Source organism: Ylistrum balloti, unplaced genomic scaffold, assembly GCF_031769215.1.
Source record: "Ylistrum balloti isolate Yb309-2 unplaced genomic scaffold, AGI_CSIRO_Ybal_v1 Utg370190, whole genome shotgun sequence".
Lineage (NCBI taxonomy): Eukaryota > Metazoa > Mollusca > Bivalvia > Pectinida > Pectinidae > Ylistrum > Ylistrum balloti.
In genome coordinates this window covers 936,259-963,893 of record NW_026782170.1, presented here as the reverse complement: position 1 = coordinate 963,893, position 27,635 = coordinate 936,259, and the positions used below count along the sequence as shown (strand labels likewise).

The 27,635-nt window shown below is 34.4% G+C and overlaps 1 protein-coding gene across 1 annotated transcript in view; it reads left to right on the top strand.

Annotated features, from left to right (window-relative positions):
- Positions 1 to 7,383: 7,383 nt before the first annotated feature.
- Positions 7,384 to 27,635, top strand: part of LOC132551291 (transmembrane protein 94-like) — a 45,184-nt gene continuing 24,932 nt past the window's right edge. The window contains exons 1-10 of the mRNA XM_060215417.1: positions 7,384 to 7,607; positions 8,551 to 8,705; positions 11,052 to 11,245; positions 12,521 to 12,678; positions 13,182 to 13,287; positions 14,366 to 14,452; positions 14,820 to 14,933; positions 15,162 to 15,329; positions 15,673 to 15,841; positions 17,711 to 17,763. Of these exons, the coding sequence (XP_060071400.1) occupies positions 7,384 to 7,607; positions 8,551 to 8,705; positions 11,052 to 11,245; positions 12,521 to 12,678; positions 13,182 to 13,287; positions 14,366 to 14,452; positions 14,820 to 14,933; positions 15,162 to 15,329; positions 15,673 to 15,841; positions 17,711 to 17,763 (1,428 nt within the window). The remainder of the gene's footprint in view (positions 7,608 to 8,550; positions 8,706 to 11,051; positions 11,246 to 12,520; positions 12,679 to 13,181; positions 13,288 to 14,365; positions 14,453 to 14,819; positions 14,934 to 15,161; positions 15,330 to 15,672; positions 15,842 to 17,710; positions 17,764 to 27,635) is intronic.

The following is a 27,635-nucleotide window of genomic DNA, read 5'->3' as shown; positions in this document are numbered from 1 at the left end:
CGCAGAATCATCAACAAAACATTAAAAAAAAACATAAAAATTCTTTTAGTCCTGTAATCATGGCCGACTACACTGAAGACAACGTTGTCCGGTGAAGAAAATGGGTTCATGATTGTCAGTTTGGAGTGAAAGAGACCATTACTAAATTTTTCACTACATCGTGGTGATCAGTTTTGTGCGTTTTATAGACGATGCAACGTAACATACGTACATAGTGATTTATACCCGTTTTTTCCTCCGAAACAAAATGTGTAGTTAAGGAAAGATAACTCTAATAAAAGCATCGTGTTTCTACCAGAATTTAACTTTACTATGTGTTTAATTTGTATACAGATATTAATTAATAGATAAACATGTATAAAAATCGATATTTATATATTTCATGGGTATTTTCGATGACAATTTCGCTTAATAGTGACTCTGAATGAGCCCTTTCCTCCATATACCGGCGCACAAAGGAAAATTATCTGGAGGTAAAATACATTATGTTACGTACGAAAGACATTCAGATTCATCATATCAGATGCTGTTTAGTTTATAGTTTACTCAGTATTTGTCATGATGTATAAGTTGTTATTTATCGGCTCAAAATGAGTTTAAAATGATACAGTTAGAGTTTATCAAAGAAAATGTAATGTCCTATCAGAAAGTTTAATTGTACCCTTATCTGCCCTTGATCAAAAAACATTAGGCAAAGTATTCAAATGATATAAAAGAGGGTCATAGTTTAAAAAAAAACCCGTATTTTCCAAAAGTGGAAAAATACTTTCAGTACCCACATTTTCTGTCCGGAGTTTTATATTACAATGCTAACATTACTAATAATTTCGGCGGCATCCTCTCAAGTGTATATCGGTATATGATATCTATCAAACCTAATTGTATCTATAACACTATGATGATTGGATTCGATCTTTACTGCCATTGACACGCTAGATCGGGAAGTTTTAAATGTCACTTTTCTGCTGATGTTCCAATCTTTGTGTCGTAGCAAGAAAAGTTACAGTTAGAAAAAAACTCGACACTTTAGAAACGTTATACATTTTAGTCAATGGATAATGGTCCTGATTCATTCCAATACTCAGTGGGTGGTTTATTGAACCTTAACAACAGCTGACAGAAAATTACAAAACTTAGGGGAGAAAAAATAAATTGTAAATACAAATGTACAGGACATAATACACATAATAAACTATAATTTAAGATAAGTAGAACTGTGTGCACTGTACAAATTGATTAATTGATTAAAACAGATGTATTATAATGTATATTAAACAAGTGTATCTCTTTTCTTCACGAACTATGGAATAAGTATCATGACCTAGAATATCCTAAGATCTCTAGTCTAACCCTAAAAACTTCATCGAATCCTCAAAACACTTAAATTAATTGGTCACATGATCACACACATCTCGTGTAATATTCAAAACTGTAATACTTATTTAATTCGTTTATTTTGATAACAGAAAAAATACCTCTTAATATTAATTGAGTTTTTATAAAACACGCACTGTTTCGTGAAATCGGCTTCACATGTTGATTTTTTTTTGTCAAACATCTTGCTGCAATCGAGGTATAATATCTGTACCACTTCCTTTAGTACATTACTTCGGTCTAATTTTCCGCAGATTGAAGGGGTCCTGATGTACTCTCTCTGTTCTGAATTAATGGGTCACTTCCTGGTAGTTAAATTCACGTTTGCTTTCTTCAAGATCTAGTAGTTTCCCCGTTGGTGTTAATTTGTTGTAGTTGTAGAAACACTTTCAGAAGACTTACAGTTTATTGTTACAGGACTTGTTATTGGCAGTAACATTTTAAAATAGTAGCTTTTGTAGCATTTAAGCCTTAAAATCATGTGTTATTGACACTTTCTGACAGGCTAGATGTTCACAAATTATATCGTCATCTACAAAAAAAAACAATACAAAACAAATTTTTTAAAAAAACCAAGAAAATACCAACATATCAACATAATCGTAATCCAAACTCAAATTAATACAACTAGGGCTAAATGTGAACTAAAGAAAGATTTACACGGACACTCCTGAAAAGGTACAAGGAGAAATAGACCATGTCTTCCGGAAGAAAAGGCTTCATCGGCAACACTCCATATAAATCTTGTTCAATCCAAGTAAGTAATGTCACGCTCTCAAATGAGAAGAAGGTATACAACTACGCAACCAACATGCAAACTAACGAGCATCAAACACATCCAGCTTCATGTAGCACAAAGAAACAGGATATTTCTCCATGAGATCACTATGACGATCGTAAAACTTCCCCTTACTTTTCATCAAACGGCATCATTTGAAACTCTGTGTTACGAGTTTGTCCGTCAGTTGACGACTTCTTGTTCGAAAATAGTGATAACCATAGATTGGGGATGCAGGAATGGTGCTATCAAGAAATGGAAAATTCACAATAGTTAAATTGAAATCATCACACTAATCATACAACCTTTTGGAAAACTGTCCATGTTGGTTTCGTTGTAGGAAATGATCGAGATAAGCGGCTGATTTATAAGAGTCTGTCGAGTCCTTCAATTTGATGGATATAGAAGATGGATGTGGTCTATACATTCTTTGTTATTTCATGACAATACGTCAACAATATATCGGCCAGAAATTTATTACCTGTTTTGATAAGCTTTTTAGATAAATTCAACCTCGTGTGAAAACAAAAACAAGTCAGTATAGAGAGATGCAATGGTTTTTTCACAAATGTATGTCAATAGTCTGTTGGAAGATCTTACCACCAAACTCGGGGAAGATGTTGTGAATCAGAAACTCGACCATTTTCACGATTTTCATCTTTCGTATATTTCTTCTTTGATTTGGACGTATTTTCCACGAAATGCACTATAGCATAGTTAAAAACCATATATCTGTACCGTCGCTCACCTTTCTTGGAAAAGAAAGCTCTCATAACTAGAAAACGAAGGCGTTGCATTGATTTAGAGTGTCAGCTGTCTCAGTAAAGTCTGTTGCTAGTTCTTCAGACGGTGTCAATATGTTTCCAACACTCGATATAGCTTTAGTCCAAGAGCGTGCATAATCCCAATATAGCTTTAGATTAGATAAAATGATCGAAGAGATCCTTAGCGTAGTGGTATTTTGAAAGTAAAAGGATTTTAATGATCAGGTTTCTTGCCTCATTCTATTTCTGAAATTTGCTTCTGTGTGGTGTAACTGTCTTGACCGACACATTTTCCCCGTATTTCCTTACTTACTGGTATGTTTCTGAAGCCTTTAGTTCAAGGTCTTTACTTACTGGTGTGTTTCTATAGCCTTTAGTTTTGGGTCTTTACTTACTGGTGTGTTTGTGTAGCCTTTAGTTTTGGGTCTTTACTTACTGGTGTGTTTGTGTAGCCTTTAGTTTTGGGTCTTTACTTACTGGTGTGTTTGTGTAGCCTTTAGTTTTGGGTCTTTACTTACTGCTGTGTTTCTGTAGTCTTTAGTTTTGGGTCTTTACTTACTGGTGTGTTTCTGTAGTCTTTAGTTTTGGGTCTTTACTTACTGGTCTGTTTCTGTAGCCTTTAGTTTTGGGTCTTTACTTACTAGTCTATTTCTGTAGCCTTTAGTTTTGGGTCTTTACTTACTGGTCTGTTTCTGTAGCCTTTAGTTTATGGTCTTTACTTACTGGTCTGTTTCTGTAGCCTTTAGTTTATGGTCTTTACTTACTGGTCTATTTCTGAAGGCTTTATTTTTTGGTCTTTGCTTACTGGTATGTTGTTGTAGCCTTGGTTTAATGGCCTTGCTTGCTCGATGAGTATTTTAGATGCCCATTGGAAATAACTGTGCCGTTCTCCCGGCTGACTTCTCGTTATTTTATCGAATATGTCATCAAAGCACTTGCCACAGTTGTCCTGCCAGACAAGATAACAATTGACTTATTGACCATGTCCATCGTTTGTATCCAACACACTTGGAAATCAAAATCACGACAAACTCTTCCTTATCTGACAGTTACCCCTCTTTGCCTGCAACACAGCCAACAGGTAGAAAATTACGATAATCGTGAAGAATTCCCTTTATCAACCTTGCTTCCCAACCTGGGATGCTTGCATGTCGCAATCGAATTAATATTCAAGGGTTTACGATTTATGTGAAAGACCAATACGTGTACAACACAGAGTTTCGATTGTCAAATGATGATGAAGACTATGGAGAAGATTTAAGGTCGCCATCATGACATCACTGGTAAACATTCTATTCCATTGCGCGGTATAGAAATAGATGTGCTCGACGTTCGTAATACGATAATCATGAACCAGGGTCTCATTTCAGAACGTGACATTGCTACTTGGGTTGACCAGGAGAGTACGAGACGTTTACCCATCCGGAACACCTGGTCTCATTCTCATGTTATTTGTTAAAGGGCATTGATGTAAATCTTTCTTTTGTTTACATTTTGCCATCATTTCATCAATTTTGAGTTTGACTGACAATTCTGTTAACATGTTATTTTTCTTTTATACGAAGTATGTACCGTTAAACTATCTCTATACATACCAATCAAATTCACTCCTCTCTGATAAGATCATGATTGTGACCATAAAGCTACTCCCCATAGTCTTCATCAACTTGCATCTCAAAACGCCGGCTATGTTGTCAGTTTACCTCAGTATTAGCCAATTCCTTTGCATGGCGAAGCGGAGATGTTGTCATACAGTTTAATATGTCTAGAATTCGGAAATTCGCAATAAAGAAAACCAAAGAAGATAATATACAAGTACATTGTATGATGTATGAAAAGATCGAGATAAACTATTCAGGTGGTAATTGCTAATTCAATTTTTGATGTCGCCCATTAATATATTCATTGTAGCGATAACACCAGATCATTTTAGTGATGTCAGCCACTTATAACTGTGATATCACCATACAGGATTTGTGATATATCACGCAGTATAACGAAATCACTAAATGACTAGATGTTGTCATCAATCCATTCTAATGATATAACATATTCAGATCTTCACCTCCTCGAGAGTCATTGGTTGAATGTAGTAAACGATTGTATTCTGCATTTGATTATAACATTGAAAGATTATGCCAATCAGCCGTCAACGAGAACATTGCCAATCAGAACTGAAAGTTTAGATGATAGATATATAATTCTCAGTATATATCATTTTCTTCTGTCAAGCGTATTTGGTCATATACTTAAAAGACCTCCTTTACTTTGGAAGGGGGTTTGGAGATATACAGAGTTGAGCTATTTATTTCCCTTTTTAAAAAAAACATGTCATTCGAAAGATGTTCCAGTTTGGTCAAAGTCTCGTTTGTTGTTTTCAAAATATAATCTATTACTTAGTGCACATTTATCTAACAATTTTTACTTAGTTCACATTTATCTAACAATCTTTACTTAGTACACATTTATCTAACTATCTGTCTCTAGCCTAGAAATACACGATTCTTTAATTATATCCAGTTTTCAATTTGTCCTTTAGTCTGGCATTTCACAAGTATGAAAAGTGCGAGAAAGAAGGAAATGATCCAGGAACGAGCATTGAGATTTACTGAGAGTGATTTTTATCTTATCTTTTATTCGTCTTTTAAAGGCAGCAAATACTACTTTTTTCCATGTCAAGAGGCTTAAAGTTATGGGCTGTGGTTTTTTTAAAAAATACTACACAAGCTGTCCCATGCATATATACAGGATTTAGTAAAAAATTTAAAATCTGCTTATGATTTCAGGAGATACTACAAAGTCAGCATTCCACGCGTAAAATCTGCAAGGTATTGACAGAAATCATTCTCTTATGAGGCTGCTCGGATGTAGAACAGCCTCCCAAATGAATTGTGGAGATGTCAATACTTTTTCAGAATTCCGGAGGCTGATCCACACATGGAGTGGTCCTATATGTACTTGCCCTATCTGTGTAATGATAAATTGATCTCTTTTAGCTATTATACTTTCCGTTTCCTTTTTATTTTATTTTTTGCCTGATCAAGGAATTTTGTTGGCAAGGACTTGTCCAACCACCTCAGTATTCTTAGACCTTAAGTTATATATTTGTTTTATTAGGATGTTTGTATTTTTACCAGAATTAATGTCTAACTGAATTAGCTTTTCATGTGATTATAATTTGATTTTGTATTTTTATTAAGCTATAGTTATTTTTAGTTGTGTTATAAATTCATTTTTATGTTGATGTCGTGCCTTACACATTACGCAAGTTCTGTTACTTTTATTGCAATATCCCTTCTGTAATTTTGTTCTTAGTGCAATATTTGTTATTTATTGTCGCAAAAATACTTCTTCTGAGCTAATGTTACATGTTTTATTGTATACGACAGAAAATAAATTTTCATGTATCTTGTATGACTCTTAAATAACCATTAGATTCCTTCGAGCATCATCAACAAGCTAAAGTAGCGTAGACGGCAAGTCTTCCGAATTATCCGAGATATATCGAACGGATTTTGTTTCGCTCAATTTCATTGGTAGAATGTAAAATAAGGAGCCAATTAAATTACATCTTGTATGTTCGCACGGGGTTTTAAAACAAGATGGCCTACAAGGGCAATATTAACGTCAGATAACCAAACACAGTATAAAATTGATCGGTAAGCATTCAATTCACAATTAATCAACTATTTGTATGAACATGTTGATCTGATCATTGAGTTGTGTGAGGTTAAAGTACCGATAAACATTTGTATTAGGCATGTATGTGAACTAAACATGGTGAATAAGATTTTCGTCTGCAATCAGGACATTTCACTGCTTTGCCTTTCAGCTGGACTTTTGCAATCTGCAGATCTGGTATCTTCGCTGCAAAATGTAGGCTGTCGTTGATGCAAAAATATATATACTATGATCTAATTCTTGCACTTGATTCAGCCATTGTATAATTTATCAATATTCAGTGTACTCGGTTCAGATTTATATATTTTGCAATGTACAAAGAAATTGCGAAATTGTGCACTGCTGTCTCATCTACAGAAAAAAATGTACACTATAGTGTGATATTCAACATGTAATGTGTATATCGTTTGTTATATAATGTGCACTCAGAAAACATCTGTTAGTTTGGAGCAAATGTGCATACTGTGCGATACTGTCATCATTAATAAAGAAAAAAACATCGATAGCAGAGTAAAGTTGTACACTAGATGATAGCAGACTGTTAGAGTTTGGTACTTAGTTTTTAACTAGCTTTTGCATTTGTTTAATAAAGGTATCTCTGGTATTACCCATTATTCATAGTTTGTGTCATATTATGTGTAGTCAAATGATTCTGAATTTGTTTGATGCATTAGTTGTGTGCCTTTTTCATAGTCTCTATTTTTTATTGACAGTTTATTGCACAGTTTTCACACACTAGTAATTGTCAGTTCCAAGTAATCACCATAGGATGGATGTGTTTGCATGATGACTGAAGGTTACTCAACAAGGGAGGCCCTTTCAGTTCTGTATGATGAACTTACCGCAGAAGTGGATAAGTATGAGGATGAAACTAAGCACAAGAAATGGAGGAGTTACCTTTCTCTTTTCCATCATGCCCACATAAAGTCTGCCTTTCACTGGACTAGTCTCTTGCTTCTGCTGGGCCTCTGCATTGCACTCTTTGTTGCATTCATCATCTCCAATGTTAAGTATGTCTTCTGTAACAATTCTGATTTTTAGAGTTGTTTATGATATTAAATTCTGGAAAATATTAAGATCCATATTGCAGTTTCCATTGTATCCTACATTTATATACCACAGCTGGAAAAGTAATAATGTTGATGTATATCCTATTAAAAAGAACCACTCAATATTCTCAATCAATGTAATTGGTTTTTTTACAGTAGAACCACTCTTCCTTACTTAAATACCCCCTGTTTTTTTTCTCAACTGAGCACTTAACCCTGACTATGTCCTGATATATTCATTGTTACTTAACCTCTGATTCCTTGACCAACTTTTTCTTGAATTCCCAGCATTCCTCAAGCTCATTTTTATACGCCCATCGAAAGACGGACGTATTATGGTATGGCGCTGTCCGGCCGGCCGGCATCCGTCGTAAACTTTGATTGTTCGGAGATCTCCTCCTAAATTTTTTCAGCCAATCTTTACGAAACTTGGTAGGCTTAATCACCATGATATGAAATTGTGTTTTCCTGAATGGGGTTCTGATAAGACGATTTGAATAAGAGTTATGCCCCTTTGCTGTTTTGGATATTCATGTGCGTATTTTGTTCCGCTTTGCGGTACTCTTGTTATTAATTTTTACACAACTGTATTTTTGATATACATTGTTAATGCTTTTTAGACAGTGGAATGTGGTAGAATTTTTGATCATTTTTTTTACTAAGTTTACCATGGCAGTGATATTTTGTTAATGATAAAGATGTGATCCAGTCAAATCTTTTTTTCCCATTTGTATATCTGTATTTATCTTAAGGGTATCCTTCTTTTTAACCAAATTGACTCTGGTAGTCCTGCTACTGAATTATTGATATTGACAGAAGCCATTTTACTTACCAAGTCTTTGAACAGAGTGTCCTTACAATTGTATCTACATGAAAAGTAAATTGCTGAATTAAATTTTTTCAGTGATGAAGATGTGAGTGGGCGTGGATGGTGGATGGCTGAAGTTGTGGTTATTCTATTGACAGTAACCACAAACATTTGCTTCAACATCTGGAATGGCAAGCAGGCACATGAGGAACTTATCTATGTGACTCGGTTGTCCCTTAGCAAACTAGAAGGTATGTATATTTGATTTTAACTCAATGAAGATTCTAGCTACATAATTCAGCCAAACAGTTAATTATGGGCAATATCCTACTTTAAGATGTTGGCAGTGTGGATGGTGTTGGGATTTTGTTGGGAACACAACTTCTTCTCAACTTCTATAAGTGGACTTTACGTGACACTTAATAGGAATACCATAGTCCTATTAAGATTACCTGACCAAGTGCTGTTATGTTTTGCCAGTACAAAATTTATTATGACCACCATTCCCTCTATCATGTAAAACCTATTTCCCACTTCCTTTGAAGTTTCATCGGTGGGTTTGATGTAAAATCTGGTAGTTATTTTCCTGAATTGATCTTACAAGTTTTAGGTTAGCATTTTTCAGGTTAGTTTCCATCATGGCCACCATTTCCATCATCTTGAAAAGTGCATTTGACATTTCTTGACAAGTTCTACCAGTGGACTTTTGCTGAAATACCAAGTAACCCTGATGTGATCTCCATTAAGGTGTATTAACTGTTTGTGTCAATCCAAAATCTTTCTCAAATTCATTTATTTTAACATTCAAACCTTGTGTGTGTCCATTTCTTGAGAAGTCTAGGACATATTTTTAATTTACACACAATGTAAAGGGCAGGAACTCTAGCATCAAACTTAAGACAATCAGGTAAAGTCAGGCACCAAGAATTAGAAACAAATTTATATAAACTCGTGTCCAAATTACTTTCTTATGTTGAAGATATGAATCTTTTCATGAAAATCTGTTTAAATTTTGGGAAACAATCAATATTTAGATATATTTTACATGTGGAACATATACCAAAGTTTATAATCTCTTAACTGATGTGAAACAGAATATTTTTAACTTGCAAGATACAAGTTAAAACTGATGTTTAAAATCTTTTATGATCAAAAGGAATATCCTTTTCAATAAAATCTGCATGGTGGTGCTGTTAACTGATTATGTGAATGGTTATGAACATTCCTCATCAATTATTAAATAGTTTATACCTGCTATTGTGCCAACAACAAATTATTACCATCATAATTTCCCTACTATTTTATGGTCTCTTTGTAACTTTTTAATAGTGCAAAATTGCTTGTTACAGCTGAATGATCATATATGATCATAAATCATGTGTGTGTTGTTCAAAGTTAAATCAGATTTGTGTATTCTGACTTTAGCAAACTTTCATGCTTTTGATATTTTTTTAAACCAGATTCAAAACTCATTCTTTGCTCTCAGTCATTAGTTCTTTGGAAGAAAATGTTACATTTGATGTATTGTTATTCAGAAATGAAATTAAATATTTTTATTAGCTTTGTGTATATTAATAATGAGTTCATTGTATCAGTAATGACTAGTCCCATTTACCTAAACATGTAAATAATATAGTTATGGTATATATATTTTACTGGCCATTCTTTGCTTGGAATTATGCTTACATTCTGAAATTGATAAGAATTCTGCACAGCTTCACCTTGCATACCAGTTTATTCAATTGGAAAATCACTCTCATTTAGTTTAACACATCCAATTGAGCCTGTGGGAAAACACTTGCTTCAGATTAGCTGACTGGATGGTATTAATGTAGTTATCATTGTGAATCAGAAGGAAGAACTTATACTTCTGCCAAATAATTAATGCTTGTTTCATTACTAGACTTTATAACAGTCCTTTTAATGCCCTGAAAATTCACATTAGACAAAGACATTTGTTTATAATCACTAATTAAGAAAGCTGATAGGAAATAACATTACAAAAAGTCATTAGTAGGTGATTATTTGTAGGCCATGCAATGCTATCATTATCTGATCAGAAAAGTTCACTTAAGAAAGGCAGTCAGTTTTGTATGATTACACATCAAATGGAATTAATGACTTTACAGATCAGTTATTTGGAACAGTAAACTTTTAAAATGTCTCCTGTTTGTGGTCTTTATTGACAATTCTATACTGAATTACCAGTGTAGCAGAGAAAAATGTATGTAACCACAACCGTTTTCCTTTAATCTATGTTGATGAGGATTGAAGGGTTACACTTGCTATTACAACATGTGGCAACCACTGTTATAATCATATCAGATCAAAATGGTATGTTGTCCCAAGTTCATTCACATACGCTTCCTTCAGTTTCCTCCATAGTAATATTGTTACATGTCCATATTTTTGGGGAATGTTGTACCCTTTTAGTGATATAATATGCATAAGTTCTGCAATACATGATTTTGTTGTAAGCCATGCAGGCCAAGCAGGTGATTTAACATTGAGGTTGTGATGGGCTTATTCTCAAATGAGATAATCCAGTCTGTTATTTTGTAAATTAAATCTATTTTGTACTGATTGAATTTTAACAGAGTGTATAGACAACAACACCTGGAACAACAGTAACTATCCAACACTGCATGCCCCCATTTCTCCCTGTGTCTCTCTCCAATGGACCATCCGTGACAAGGAAGTTGTCAACCTACCAACCACTCTGCTTGTCCAAGGTGACATTATACTCCTTAGGCCAGGCCAGGAAGCTCCAGCAGAGTGTCGTGAGGTTGAGGTCAGTATATCAAAGTCAAGGTCATTTTTTTTCAATAGTGGGTTATATAAAAGTAAAAAAATTAGTGCTAAAAGAAGACAACTTCACATTCAAAGTAGTATTTCATGAGTAAGGTGTTTTTGGTTCTTCTCTCTGTTTATCCTGAACATGTACATGGTTATTACTGTCTAATAGTTTGTAATTAAATGGAAGATAAATAGATTGATATATTATAATTATAGATATATAATGTATAATGATAGGTCAACCTGTTGTACAAATTGACACTGATAAGAACCATCAAATCATCAAGGTAAGGGTCACAGCAAGGATCACATGAAGTCACTTCAAGCTTTTCAAATTATTTTTCATCCATGGTCAGTCCATCCATTCAATGATTCCTCTAGGTGTTTGTCCATCAATCTGGACAGTCCTAAAGATATTTTTTGTGATCCCAATGTCTCAAAATCTTCAGAAGGGAATATCATTAGATTTTAATATCATTGACAAGTCCTAGATGGATGAATCAGCAGTAGTATGATACAGGTTTTCTTTGCCTGTTTATCTAACTCTAAATTTGTATGAAAATGTGCTATCAACTTTGTGTTTTGTACCATCTTGTAACTACTTAAGAGACAAGTTCAAAATGGGTCCTTTAACTTGTTGTATGTGCCTAATTTTTTGCATGAATGGATTGAAGATTTTGACATTTCAGTTTGTGATTTTTGTTTTCCTAGAACTATTCAGTACATCATCTTAAAACTTCAGACATTTTCAGTAAAGGTTTTAGTTTTGTATGTCATATTTGAGCACGGTTGTATTTTCAAGGTAGCCAAAATAACCATTTTGGGATTTGACATCTTAGGGAGGGACATATATGGGTGTCAAGGGTAAATGCAGCTATTACAAATTACATGTATCTGATGTTCGAGATGGCTGCCAGCAGCCACTAAAACTTTGACGTTTAAAGTTTGTTTCTTCTATTTCTGAAGTAATAAAGGGTATATCTGCTGATGTAGGAGGGGTCCAAATTGTGCATGCAAGACTTTGAGTCTGATTGAATTATTAAAATGGTTTGCAGTAGATAGATTATTTAGAGAAAAGAAACAAAATTAAGGACTAATGAGAATCACACTATGGAGAATGCCCAACCTCTGTGGAATATGTTGTTTCTAAATAAAGAATATTTCAATAGGTATTGATGAAGCAGTGATATATGAATATGTTTAATTTCTCAGAGTTTTAATTCTGTAAGCATACATGTTGGGTAAAATTCAAATGATTTATCTGTGAAAGGAATCCAATGAGGGACAGGACACCTTTTTGAAGATGGGGGATGTGTACTCACCCCAGGGAGAGGATTATACAGAAGAAATCAAGGGCCCTCATGGCAAATCTCCTCTCACTTCCAAGCAGTTCATACTCCTGGAGACCCCTTTCATTAAACACATCAGGTAAGTCACCTCTCGCTTCTAAACAACTTGTATATCTGAAGAGCTCCTTCACAAAACACATAGGTAAATCACCCCGCACTTTTAAACCATTCACTGTCCTGGAGACCCTGTCTTTGTTTCATAATCTCAAAGACCTCCTTCACAAAATGCATCTGGTAAATAAACCATCACCTCTAAACAATATTATATATCATTTTTGTTGGACTTTTCTGACAGATACACTGTAGATAGGTGTATAGATCTGAGAAGTATTGACATTTAGTTAGAAATGTTGCCCATCAAATGTTGATAGCTGCAATTCCATATTCAGTAAACCACCTGTCATTCCATGCAAAATTTAGAAATTATAGTTGGACATAATCAAATTATACAAAGATTTGTCAGTGAAAAGAAAATTGAGTTCTCTATGCCAAAATCAAGTATTGCAAAGTATTTGATTTTAAACTTTCTAGAAAGGCACCAAGCTACTGCATGTTAAAAATGTGACCTCTTCGGTTTTGCAGGCTTATTCTGGAGGACAGTACAAGGAGACCAGTTAGTAACACAGAGAAGGTGCGCTACATCATCTGCTCCAAGTGGCTAGAACACAGAATCCTGCCAGTAGTCTTGGTGAGTATGTCTGCAAGTAACACAGACAAGGCATGCTACATCATCTGCTTGAAAAGGCTAGAGCACAGAATTCTACTTTTTGTCTTTGTTAATTTATACATGTACTAGTATGTAACATAGTGAAAGTGTGATAAATAATTAGCTCACACAGATACATTCATCTATAGACTGAATTTTGTTCAGAGTAAGATTGTTTTTAATGATTTTTTCTGGAGTTATGCCCCTTGTATCATGTCATTATAGAATCGTGAAGTTTATACAGCATATTACTTAGGTGCAAAAGATCAGTACCTAAAATGGATGTGTAATGTTTTTATTTTGTATTTTTATTGCAATGATTTTCAATCATGTTATTTTGATGATGTCCATATACAGTTTGTCAGAGGTAGTCTTGTTTACTCTTTCAACCAATGCTTTTAAAACTTCGTACTAGTGGTCAGTACCTAGCTAGGTTAGTTGAGCACTCACATTTGAGTTATGCTCCTTTCTGATATTCTCGCATGAATTTCTATTTGAGAGCTTGGAGTATTAAATTAACCTTTGACTTACTATTTTAGTTTATTTCTTAAACTAGGATATTAACACGAATAAAGTCCTGCCTGATAATAAGTAATTGAGTTCCAATTAAAATTATTAGCAACAAGTGTTTCCTTATTGTCTAGCATTAAGTCAACTCCCTTATCTTGAACCAGATCTAATTTTTTGTATTGGCCATATGGCATATTTCAAGGCAGTGATAGTGTTATATATCATTAAAAGGGTTATGGTAACAGGAGCAGCACTACTGACATTTTTTGTTCATTGGTGAGATGTTGAGTTTTCTTAATCCTCCAGCACTTCTGACATAAACTTTTGTATTTCTTGTCCATTTCAAAAAATAAGCATCGAAAAATTGTATTCTCTCATTCACATATATTTGTAAAAATAACCAAAAAAGTTCAATGACAGTATATTGATATTACTTTTACAAATATTCTTGTCACTATGAGTAAGATGTTTTACATGTACATATATATACTGTGAAAAAGCTACAGCCTAAAATAAAGTGCTGATTCTTATAATTTCTTTTTTTTGCCAGATTTTGGTATTGATTACCAATGTTTTGCGCTTGGTGTATCTCAAAGGTCACTCTGGACACTGGGCAGAAATGATCCTTGTCTTACCCGTAAGTTTCACCTGTTCAGGCACAACAGATTAAAGCAATACAAGCTTTACAATTTATCCCATTGGTCATTGATATCAACTAATCTTTGTCTAAATAAACATTAAAGCATTAGGGTACAGAATGTCTGTTACTGTTTAGTGTAAGTTTCAGCTGTTATTACAGATTTCCCTTGACCTATGTATTGTTGTTTTCAGCTATTTCAGTGTAATGTCATAAAATATTTCATATATTAAGACTGTGTATATGTAAGCTGCCTTCTTTGATGGCAGAATATGGAATTATTGATTAATGTATTAATTACTGCTATATGTTTTGTTGTTCATTGTTTATTGATATACTGTACATAGTGTTGATTTATCTTAACTAGAGTCACACACTGCTCCCATTACTTCCCCTACTATTTCCTCTGGCCTGGCGTCTCCTCAACTTCTATGGACAGGCACGAGTCTTCACTGTATTCAGTGTTGCCAAGGATACAAAGGTATGTATCAGTTCTGTTTTAATTCTGATTCATTATATAACTAGTTTACACTTTCAAATTCAACATGGTCTAATACTGATCAATGTTTTCTTTTTATCATATTAACAGATTGGTCTTATACATGCATGTTGAGAGATATAACAACACTTCAAGACTAATATTATTGTGTCTTCATCTTCAAACACTGTTTTATAAAACTTGTGCATTTTCTGCATTGTTCACATTAAGGTGACTTGTGAGGACAGTTTTAGTACCAATAGTACAATATCAGTGGATGAAGCAAGAGTAGACATGGACTGGACACTGGTGAGGGACTGGTTCTGGCTGGTTTTGTCAGGCCGTGCTCCTGCCCCTACACGACGGGTGAACATCTCGCACATTCTTGGCTCTGTTACCGTATGTAAATTTATAACTTCATTACATCTGTCTAGAATCATTATATCTAAAGTGTTTTGGTCTATTGTATTAGTGTTTTGTTAGAATTCTAGATTGACAACCGTAAACAGAGGGCTATACATACAAAGCTTGACAGGCTTTTTCCATGAGTGATGTAACACCTTTAGAAAAAATACACATACAATCTTGACATATTTACATTATCATCTGAAACTTTTCCATTTTGCACATAAAATTTACATGGAAAAAAACATGTCTGGTAAGTGTACTTGGTCATTATATTAGTTTTAATACTTTTTTGATTCCGCTGTGCTAGGTTGATCTGTGTCATTCTATTTTTCAGTCGTTGTGTTGTGTTGACAAAAAGGGTCTATTGTCCTGGCCTAATCCCAGTGCCGAGAAAGTCTTCTTTCTATCCTCACATGATAAGGGCAATCCAACTATCGACATTTCATCCACAGACAACGACAAGAAAAAGGAGGGGAATGATACCAAACCTGCTCTTGTTAAAGGTAAATATGTTTATGGGAATTAAGACTGTACTGAATAAGTAGTTTAGGTCGGAAGAGTTTTCAGCAAGTTTGTGTACAATGACAGTTTCATTATGATTTCATATGAACTGCTTGATGGTTATTAGTATTTTATGTGGGAGTCAAAGATAATCTGAACTTTCCATTTACACCACCAATGAAAGAAGAATAATTCTCAATATTACTCTAGATTAATGGGAAAAAAAATTTGGTTCTATTTTAATTGATACTAAAAACGCATGTAGCTGCATTTAGTTTGAACATCTGTCACCCTTCTTAAAAGTCAATGATTAAATTTCGTCAGAAAATATTTAAAAAAAAAACAGAAAACAAAAAAATAAATAATATTTAAACTTACAATAGTTTAAGGGTCAATCAGATCAGATTATTTGAGAGAGAGGAAAAGAAACTGTTTTATAATGTCTGTATGAAAGTTATTGCTAGAAGTATTGTAAAGGTTATTTTGCTCACAGGACTGAATTTTTGCTGATTAAGTTTGAAAATTTCATTGGATTGATTTATTTTATGCTATCCATGTGCAGAAATATGAAGTATTACACAACTTGGATGGAGCATAAAGTCTGTTGATACAGTAAATATGTTATCTACCTTGGTCTAAATATAAGCTTTTACAATACTGCTTATCTAAGTCCACCATGATTTCATCAATTTGTTTTTATATTAAAAACTGGGTTTTAGTATTCGAAATCTGATTGTTTCTTATGGTGTGACTTTTACAATCAAAGCAGTTTGTATTTTCTGAGAAATTAGTGCAAGCACTATTTCTTTACACAAATGAAAATGATGCAGTTCCAAAGCACAAATATGATCCTCAAAACATTCTGCTAGATGCCTTTTGTTTACTGAAGATGTAATCATGTCAGTTTGAAATTTTTTCAGACTCTTAAAATCCATTTAAATTTCACATTTCTGTACTCAAAAAGGTACCAAGGGTATTCCAAAGCTATTAGTTGCATTTAGCTCTGTCTTCTTGAAAGCTTACAAACTACTGTAACTATCTGCATGTAATAAGCACATTTTCAGCTCATTTCGCCTTTCAGTGGCTGCAATCTTTGCACAAGAACAATGCATTCTTGAAAGTCTGTTTTCAGTTTACCTTGTTTGTGTCACTTTTATAGATAATGATAATGTTTCCATATTTATTAACAAAATTGTTTCATATCATATAGATATATTATGTGTCATGGGTGCAATGTAGTGCAGCATGAAATTTGATCCTTTCAAACAAGCATTAACAAGGTAGACCACAGACAAAAAAATATACCAAATGATACAATTATTTATTCTTACATCATTTTTTTCAATTTTGAAATTTTGAAATTTTGACAGTCAATGTATTTCTGATCACCTCTCTTCCTGAATACTTCTGTTAACAGCATGTCATAATAGCTCATAACTTACTACAAATGATTTCAAAGATGATCTATCTGTTTGCATATAAGGATATCCTGATGGTGTCTGCTTGACAGAGAATTAATGTCATAAAAGACAAAACTGGAAGTGTAGAGATTCCTATATTTCTATTGTCCTACATCGCTGATTGTAGATCTGTGAATCCTGTGTGGATCAGCTCCAAAGACAATCTTTATATCAATACTGTCGAGTCACTACTTTATCTTTGATAAATGTAATACAGGGAAATTCAAGTGGATAGTTAATGATGCACATGTACCAAGTGGCTGTGCACTTGTGGAGAAATACTAGACTTTGAAAATTTTCAGTTAGTTAATACTAAACTTGAGAAATTATATGTTACTGATTGTCTTAAAATTAAAATTTGTGAAAATATAACATAACTAATTAAATGTTCTTTATCATTGACTTTTCCAGCATATGAATCTCCAAGCCATGTAGAAGTACTAGACCTGACTCATGACAGCAAGGTAAGAAAACTTAGTATGAATCATTCAAAGTGTAGCTTTTGTAATTGTTTAATTAATTTTTTAAATAACCAGACCCAATGTCATAGCATGTTGGAATGGAGGTTTCTAAAGCTTGTTCAGTGATGGTCATTGACCTGTCTTCAATGATGCGAAGGTTGATTCTGCTTAAATAAAATCAACTGGGATTTCTTACATATAAGCAAGAGGTCCAGGGCCATGACTGTGACTGTTATGGTTTGCCAGTTAACCTGTTATGGATAACATGGTTTGAATGCCTTGGGATGTAAAAGTGCACTCAAACCCTGAAACTGAAGATGAATGAAATTATAAAAAGATTTCAGTATTGACAAACTTGCAATAAGATATTTATTAATGCGCTTTGAAACATGGGTTTTTTTGTGTATCATGTACTGGTGTATGTTGTGTGAACTGATACCTGGCATTGACCTCATAATTTGCTCTTCCAAAAGTGATCATCTGTCTTTTGTGTCTACTAAATTGATTGTTTTCAGCAATACAAATGTTTGCATTTATTTACTTTCATGAATTCTGAGTAACTTTTGTAAAACTGGAAGTGAACAGTCTCAATTTATATGCTTAAGGGAGCCCAGTTCCTTGTTAATTATTTTGGCCACAACAGGTACCATATTTTCTGGGTTGTAAGTTGCACCATTAATACTGTGTAGGCCGTAGAGCTCGATTTGATCCTGATTATTAGCGGCACTTGAAAATAAGCTGTAAATTTCCTTGTGATATGGTAATCACTATGTTGATCTTAGTTTGTTAATATAACAGACAACAGAAGGCAGTTTATCAAGATCATCAGTGAAACATATGATAAAGCTTGCAAATAAATTATGTGCAAATAATCCTTTATTTCATCGATTATTTATTCCAATTGTATTACCAAATATCAAATATTGACCTCGTTTGAGGTCTTCAAAGATTATCTTTGCACCAATATATGGCATAAAGTAGTACATTTTACTAAACATTCTCGCCATTGATGTTCGTACTGTTAAATATTAATGAAGAATCTTACATGCTGACCAAGTTCCTGTAATCCCATGATACTTCTTCATGAAAATTGCATTGATTCTATTCATATTGAAAACAAACATGGTGGATGGTCTTGAATCTGACATATGGACAGTATGCAATAGGCTATTGTAAACTAGCTTCTTTCATGCCTTCTTGCAATTGCTGTGAAGTTCCCACGAAAGTCAAGAAGACATTATTAGGATTCATATTAAAAGTTATGATTAATTAAATCCATGAGGATGTTATTTTATTTCAATTTTTAAACGATCCTGTACACAATTACAAGTGAAGGTTCTACATGATTTGTTTCAGTCATAAACATGGTGGGCAGGTACTCGTACTCAGGTACCAACAGCACCTGTCCGCTACAATTTTTTTTCTTTTTCATTCTCCTTTTTTCATTCACATTTGAGCTGTACCAGTACGTAAGCAGCACACCCAGCTCACAAAGAAAAAAGCCGCAGCTTATGTAACAGGGTCATATAACCTGAATTAATTATGTTCTCCGTGCTTCATTGTGTTCAATTATTACATATATATTTATGATATTTATGACTGTGAAATATAATATTTATTTGTAAATATAGGCACAGTGTAAGTGAAATTGTATATATGTACGTATTCTTCGCGTGTATTTATGTTAACGCGTATAGTAATGAGTTTGCCGTAATTTTATTACGTTATTACATTTAATACGGTACGATATGTGTGTATGTACTCCTGTTGTTTTACCGTGCTATTTTTTTAGATCTCTACGGACATTACCAACTGGACATTGGGTTGACTGATTCTTTTGTCTTTTCTCCTTTTACCATCGGTTCTTTCCTTCGTTAATCCATCTTTTCTATTTCCTACTCACGAAATTCAAATCTACACACTTTCTTAGAGATAGGTCGCATACAGACCTACACATTATAGCTTACCTGAATTTGATCAGAGATCCATATAGATTGTTGATTATTATAGCTTCATACTTCAAGTATCAAGATGTAGCTAGCCACCACATCAGACGTGATGGTTTGAGTTTTGAACCTGCTTAATAAATACTGACAGAATCCAGAAAGATTGTTGTTTAATCTGTGAAATCTGGGATTGTTACACTTATAATTCAGAAAATATGCTAAGCTTGCCAAAAGTCATACACCAAAATAGACTTTTGTCACTTCATCAACAGCAAATTTGGTAAAATACCATGACAAGAAAACAACTTGAATTAACTTCTAAATAACTTCTAACAAGATGTCAGGTGAAGTTTAAAAAGCTTCTATGTCTCTCATGTATAGGTGACCTGGTCATTGAATTCAAGCTGTTAGAATTTTTACCTGAGAGTTACCAAAAACAGACCCCTTAGATTCAAACATTCAGGGGAATTAATTGCCCTCTTCTCTGAAATTAGCAACATATTTTTTAAACATGCTATAGCTGTTTGTACCGTACATGTAGATTCATGATAAACTGCTCAATTTGATGGGATTTATTTTTTGCTTTTTCATTTGATTATGAAGTAAAGTTGGGCTACAATAGCTGTTCTGTACAGCACTTGTTCATATGTAGGCATTCTTATCTATAAAGATGTATGCTAATTGTGCTTTTACTATGTGTTATGGTTTCTATACTATATGTAACCACATTGTGTTATGTACTCATACCATATAGAGTAGAACCAACCATGTATAGGACATGATGATTTGGCTTGTTCAAGGAGGGTTTATTTTGTAGAAGTGATTGAAGTTGACTGGTCAGGACCCAGATTTCATTGACTGTTCTCTACATTACATAAACCATTCTGTTAGCTTTAAGCATTTATACTGCTTATGTCCAAATGAATACAAGAAAAACTTAATAAAGGGAAACCATTTTGATAAAGTGAAAAAAACAATATGTAATAGGTGACTTCTATTGAAAAGATATCCATGTATTGCAAGGCAATGTTGGCACTTTATGTTACTTACCATACACATGGCCAAACACAACTCCCTTTCCTGTTGGTTTGTCTGAAAGTGTTTATAGCAGATCTATTCAATGAACTGGTGATTTCGTTGATCAGTATAACAAATTATCATTTAGAAACAAACATTCATTAATGTTTCCATTTCACAGTTGTATTATATATTCTGTATGTACATAATATTTTATATTACATATAACATATTCAATGGCTCACAATTTAGATGCAAAACTGCAGCTTTCCGGCTCAGTATAGGTACTTTTTTTAACTTAGTTTATATCCCTCACATGTACCAGTAAAATGATGGATATGCTTTATATGGTTTCATCTTGTCATTGTTGATAATGCTAGAATAATGTTTATCATAACCCTCCTGATCAGAATAAGTCTTATGTCCAAAGCCAACATGCAACATGTATGTAGTTGGTCGCAAAGCTCATAACTGTTGCCACATGTGTTTATTTTACGGTCTGCTAGGCAGAATTCAGGTATTGTTCACTCAGGTGAGACAGATATTCAGAAGTTAATTTCAGAATGTTTCAATTACTCCAGACACAAAATAGCTTCAGTATTCTTAATCAAGAGGGATCAGTATTTTGAAGTTTCATTTTAATGAAGATGACATCATTCCAAACATCACCACCAAACATCACCATTTCATTTGGTTTTGAAATTCGATCAGTTTAGAGAAGGATATTGTTTTTCGAAGTTGTACTGTATGTATATCGGTGTAGCCCTAATTTGTATGCTGTTAGGACTATGATACAATATAGAATTTTGAACTAGGTATCAGAGTATACCTAATACATAAATGTAGTTACTTTGAATGAGTTATCTTCCTTTGTCCACTCCTTATGATGCCTACAAATTGCCCATATGACCATATTTTGCCTCTGTAGACATGATCACTAATGTGCTTACTATATGACTGTTGTGATGACTGTTGAGATTCGAACCAGATTCCAATAGAACATGAGTCTAGGATTCACTAGCAGCAAGGAATGTCTGTCAAGTTAGTGACACAACATTAAGAATACACAGAATAATGATAACCACTCTACCCAACACCCAGTCATACAACACAGAATAATGATACCCACTCTACCTTACACCAAGTCATACAACACAGAATAATGATACCCACTCTACCCAACACCAAGTCATACAACACAGAATAATGATACCCACTCTACCCAACACCCAGTCATACAACACAGAATAATGATACCCACTCTACCTTACACCCAGTCATACAACACAGAATAATGATACCCACTCTACAACTTACACCATGATACACTCTACAACACAGAATAATGATACTTACACCAACACCCAGTCATACAACACAGAATAATGATACCCACTCTACCTTACACCCAGTCATACAACACAGAATAATGATACCCACTCTACCCAACACCAAGTCATACAACACAGAATAATGATACCCACTCTACCCAACACCCAGTCATACAACACAGAATAATGATACCCACTCTACCTTACACCAAGGCATACAACACAGAATAATGATACCCACTCATACAACACAGAATAATGATAGCCACTCTATCTTACACCAAGTCATACAACACAGAATAATGATACCCACTCTATCTTACACCCAGTCATACAACACAGAATAATGATACCCACTCTACCCAACACCAAGTCATACAACACAGAATAATGATACCCACTCTACCCAACACCAAGTCTTACAACACAGAATAATGATACCCACTCTATCTTACACCAAGTCATACAACACAGAATAATGATACCCACTCTACCCAACACCCAGTCATACAACACAGAATAATGATACCCACTCTACCCAACACCCAGTCATACAACACAGAATAATCATACAACACAGAATAATGATACCCACTCTACCCAACACCAAGTCATACAACACAGAATAATGATACCCACTCTACCTTACACCCAGTCATACAACACAGAATAATGATACCCACTCTACCCAACACCCAGTCATACAACACAGAATAATGATACCCACTCTACCTTACACCAAGTCATACAACACAGAATAATGATACCCACTCTACCTTACACCCAGTCATACAACACAGAATAATGATACCCACTCTACCCAACACCAAGTCATACAACACAGAATAATGATACCCACTCTACCCAACACCCAGTCATACAACACAGAATAATGATACCCACTCTACCCAACACCAAGTCATACAACACAACAGATAGACACTCTACCTTACACCCAGTCATACAACACAGAATAATGATACCCACTCTACCTTACACCCAGTCATACAACACAGAATAATGATACCCAGTCTACCCTACACCCAGTCTTACAATACAACAGGTAGCCACTCTACCTTACATCCAATCCTGCAAACTGACACTAAAAAAGGCATTTTACACATTAAGTATATAGTCACCTTTGTGCCTCTTGCTACCTATATTTTATTGGGAAATAGATGTAAAATTCCTCTGTCATCTTTGTTATTAATTATTTTACATTAACGAATAAATTGGGCTACCTCTTATTTGCTGTGATATTAAGATAAAGTATATTGAATATTTTGGTCTTTTATAACTGGGCATTGGTGTCAAATGTGGAATTTAAAATCTGAATGTATGTAATGAATTGACACAATGAGGTGATAGGTTACTATTCATACATGTCAGAGCCTCTCTCTGGACCCCTTGAATGGATCAGTCCTGTCAATGGTACAGATTTAGGTTAAGTTCAGTTGATTTCAACATGAATGGTATTGATTTTATAGTGTGACTTGCAGCTCTAAGTCTGTCAACCAACACATATCTGCAGATGATAATGCTCATTTTTGTAATGGAACAATCAAAAGCTTTGTTTGTCTGAACCAAATGGGACAAACCACTTCATACAAAATAGGTAAAGCAAGTTCTTGGAGTGCTGCTGCACTTTAACAGAGATTTTTAGGGTTCTTAGAGAGAGGAAATATACAGATTATAGAGTACACCAGACAAGTGTAAAGTGCAGCACACACTGGAGAAGTTATGTAACTGGGCTGTGCCTCGCCATCAAACCATGATGTCACCAAGCAGACAACTTCTGTCTGACGAATGGTCACGGGGCCTCAAATTCAACACATGTAGAAACAGCATTCCATTTTATTTTTAGAATTATATAAAAAGATAACAGTAGTGACATACATCTCCCTTGCTACCATTATGTGTCTTAGTGAAGAGTCTTATGGCATTATAATGACCTCTGTTGAACATCAAACACAGAGTTTGCTGGTTTTATTGTAAGGTAAAGGCTAATTAATAATAATAGTGAACAGTTAGGTCTGGAACTAACTTGTTACTGGATATAGAAGGTACACAAGAGAGGACTAAAACATGGCCTTCATGTCAAGCTGGCCTTGGTCTACAAAGAAGGACTTCCTGTTTACATGCTAGTTCATGCTGTCTGATTCTGATTATGCAGCAGTATCAGTTAAAAATTAATTGAATTTTAATTGAAAATGAGATTTGTTATGTTAGATGTAGTTCAAACCTTTTATATCAGTTACAAACAGGTAAAGAGTATAGAAGTTTCAGTTATATATAGGCTTATAGTATAAATGTTTCAATTACAGATTGCAGTGGTTATAGATATTTCAGTTACGAATAGGGATTGGATATAGATGTTTTAGTTACAACAGACACTGGGTATAGATGTTTCAGTTACAACAGACACTGAGTATAGATGATTCAGTTACAACAGACACTGGGTATAGATGTCTCAGTTACAAATATGCCTTGGGTATAGATGTCTCAGTTACAAATATGGCTTGGGTATAGATGTCTCAGTTACAAATATTCCTTGGGTATAGATGTCTCAGTTACAAATATGCCTTGGGTATAGATGTTTCAGTTACAAATATGCCTTGGGTATAACTGTTTCAGTTATAAATATGCCTTGGGTATAGATGTCTCAGTTACAAATATGCCTTGGGTATAGATGTCTCAGTTACAAATATGCCTTGGGTATAGATGTTTCAGTTACAAATATGCATTGATTATAGATGTTTCAATAAAATTAAGCATTAGGTATAAATGTTTAGTTACAAATAGGCATTTCATTTAGGTGATTCAGTTAATATTGAGTATTGGGTATAGATGTTTCAGTTACCACTAAGCATTGATTACAGCTGTTTTAATTACAAATATGCTATGGGTTTAGATGTTTCAGCTTCAAAAAGGCATGTATCACTTACAACAGACAATGGGTATAGATGTTTCAATAACCAACCACGGCTTATAACCTCTAAAATATGGTACAGATATGCTTTAAATAGTTATAGATGCGTCACTTACAAATTTGTCTAGGATATAGAAGTTTCAGATACAACAGACACTGAGTATAGATGTTTCAGTTACAACAGACACTGAGTATAGATGTTTCAGTTACAACAGACACTGAGTATAGATGTTTCAGTTACAACAGACACTGAGTATAGATGTTTCAGTTACAACAGACACTGAGTATAGATGTTTCAGTTACAACAGACACTGAGTATAGATGTTTCAGTTACAACAGACACTGACTATAGATGATTCAGTTGCAAATTGCTGTTTCATTGGTAGTAATGTATCAATCATGAATCAGCTTCTAAGATATACAATTTAATTTAAACTAACATCTGTTATCTGCATGAAGTATAACTGGTTCCAAATCATTTTGTAACATAGTTACAAACTGTCTTTATTCTTGGACAGATAAAATAGGCTTACTAGTAAATATGCTGTTTTTAATAGGAGTTCTCAATGCTTTGTTTCAATATAAAACTATCCTAATAGAGGTTATTAAAGTTCACTGTATATATTATTGAAAATTATTAAAATTTTATCCTAGAATTTCCTGCCAACTCTGTCAGTGTTTTTATTATAGTGGCTTTGTCAGCTCAATAGGACAACTTCATTAAATGTTCTCAGTGGGATATAGGCCAGTCCATTTTCTTGGTAGAGTCCATCAGAACATGTACATGCATATCCTGACATCCCTGCAGATTGAGAAGTTGACATTTCCTTTCTGGACTAGGCCACTTCTTGACAATAGGTGTGTAAAGCCTTTTGATTGAACCTGATGTCAGCTGATTTCTGGGCTTGTTCTAGGAGCTGCTATTATCGACAATGTTTCCATGGTATCAGTGTATTGGTGTCATCCATAATATTTCCTGCTTTAATAGTTTGTCACATTCCATTGTGGAGTAACCATTGTCACCATCATGGCTTTGTAATACTCTATACTTCAATGGTGTTGTGTAGTGAGGCTATACATATCCACCATGTATTAAATTGATAAGGCATTTCGTGTACTTCATCGAATGGTGTGGTGATGTCTTATATGCCATATACTGCTAAATCTGATCCCTTGTCACTGTCTTGGGGTTTTGGTATACTTTATGTACTGCTCTAATTCTGTATTATACTAAAAAAAACTCCCCTTTTATATTGTACACCATATACTACTTCAGTGCTTTGTTACACTCCATATACTGCACTGGGGGTTTGTTATACTCAATATACTACCCTGGTGCTGTGTTATACTCCATATACTGCCCTGGTGCTGTGTTATTTCTATATACTGCCCTGGTGCTGTGTTATACTACATATACTGCCCTGGTGCTGTGTTATACGCCATATACTGCCCTGGTGCTGTGTTATACTACATATACTGCCCTGGTGCTGTGTTTTACTCCTTGTACTGCCCTGGTGCTGTGTTATACTCCATATACTGCCCTGGTGCTGTGTTGTTATACTACATATACTGCCCTGGTGCTGTGTTATACTCCATGTACTGCCCTGGTGCTGTGTTATAATACATATACTGCCCTGGTGCTGTGTTATACTCCTTGTACTGCCCTGGTGCTGTGTTATACTACATATACTGCTCTGGTGCTATGTTATACTCCATATACTGCCCTGGTGCTGTGTTAAACTCCATGTATTGCCCTGGTGGTGTGTTATACTACATATACTGCCCTGGTGCTGTGTTATACTCCATGTACTGCCCTGGTGCTGTGTTATACTACATATACTGCCCTGGTGCTGTGTTATACTCCATATACTGCCCTGGTGCTGTGTTATACTCCATGTACTGCCCTGGTGGTGTGTTATACTCCTTGTACTGCCCTGGTGCTGTGTTATACTCCATATACTGCCCTGGTGCTGTGTAATACTACATATACTGCCCTGGTGCTGTGTTATACTACATATACTGCCCTGGTGCTGAACTATTCTCCATATACTGCCCTGATGCGGAACTATTCTCCATATACCGCCCTTGTGGTTTGTTACACTCATTAAAGTGTGATGGTATTAGGTTATTATACTTCTTATCCTAACATGGTTCTATGTTAATTTCAACATACTCTATGTTATACTTAATACACTGTCCTGGTATTGTATTACTGTCATATACTATGAATGTCATGTTACACTTAATATACTGTCCTGGTCATGCATTATACTCATAGTATACTCAGAGCCTGTGTTTTAATCAATATATAACTGGAGTTTGTTTTAGTTCTACTGCGTAATATTTGATTCACTGCCATGGTGCAGTGCTATAAATTTTCAATCTACTGCCTTGGTGCTGTACTGTTGTACTATTCAGTGAATGATCCTTATACAAGTTTGTTCTGTTTAACGTTCAGATTTAAATCATCTCTGTAATTGTCTTCTAGCATAGAAACAGTATTGATTTTATCAACAAAGAATGGTTGTGTATTGATTGTGTGAGAAACAATATGGTTTCTTCGATATGAATTTTTACTTATATATATATATATATATATTATATATGTATTATTACACATATCTATTTTCATTTGAGATGATGTCATTAGCA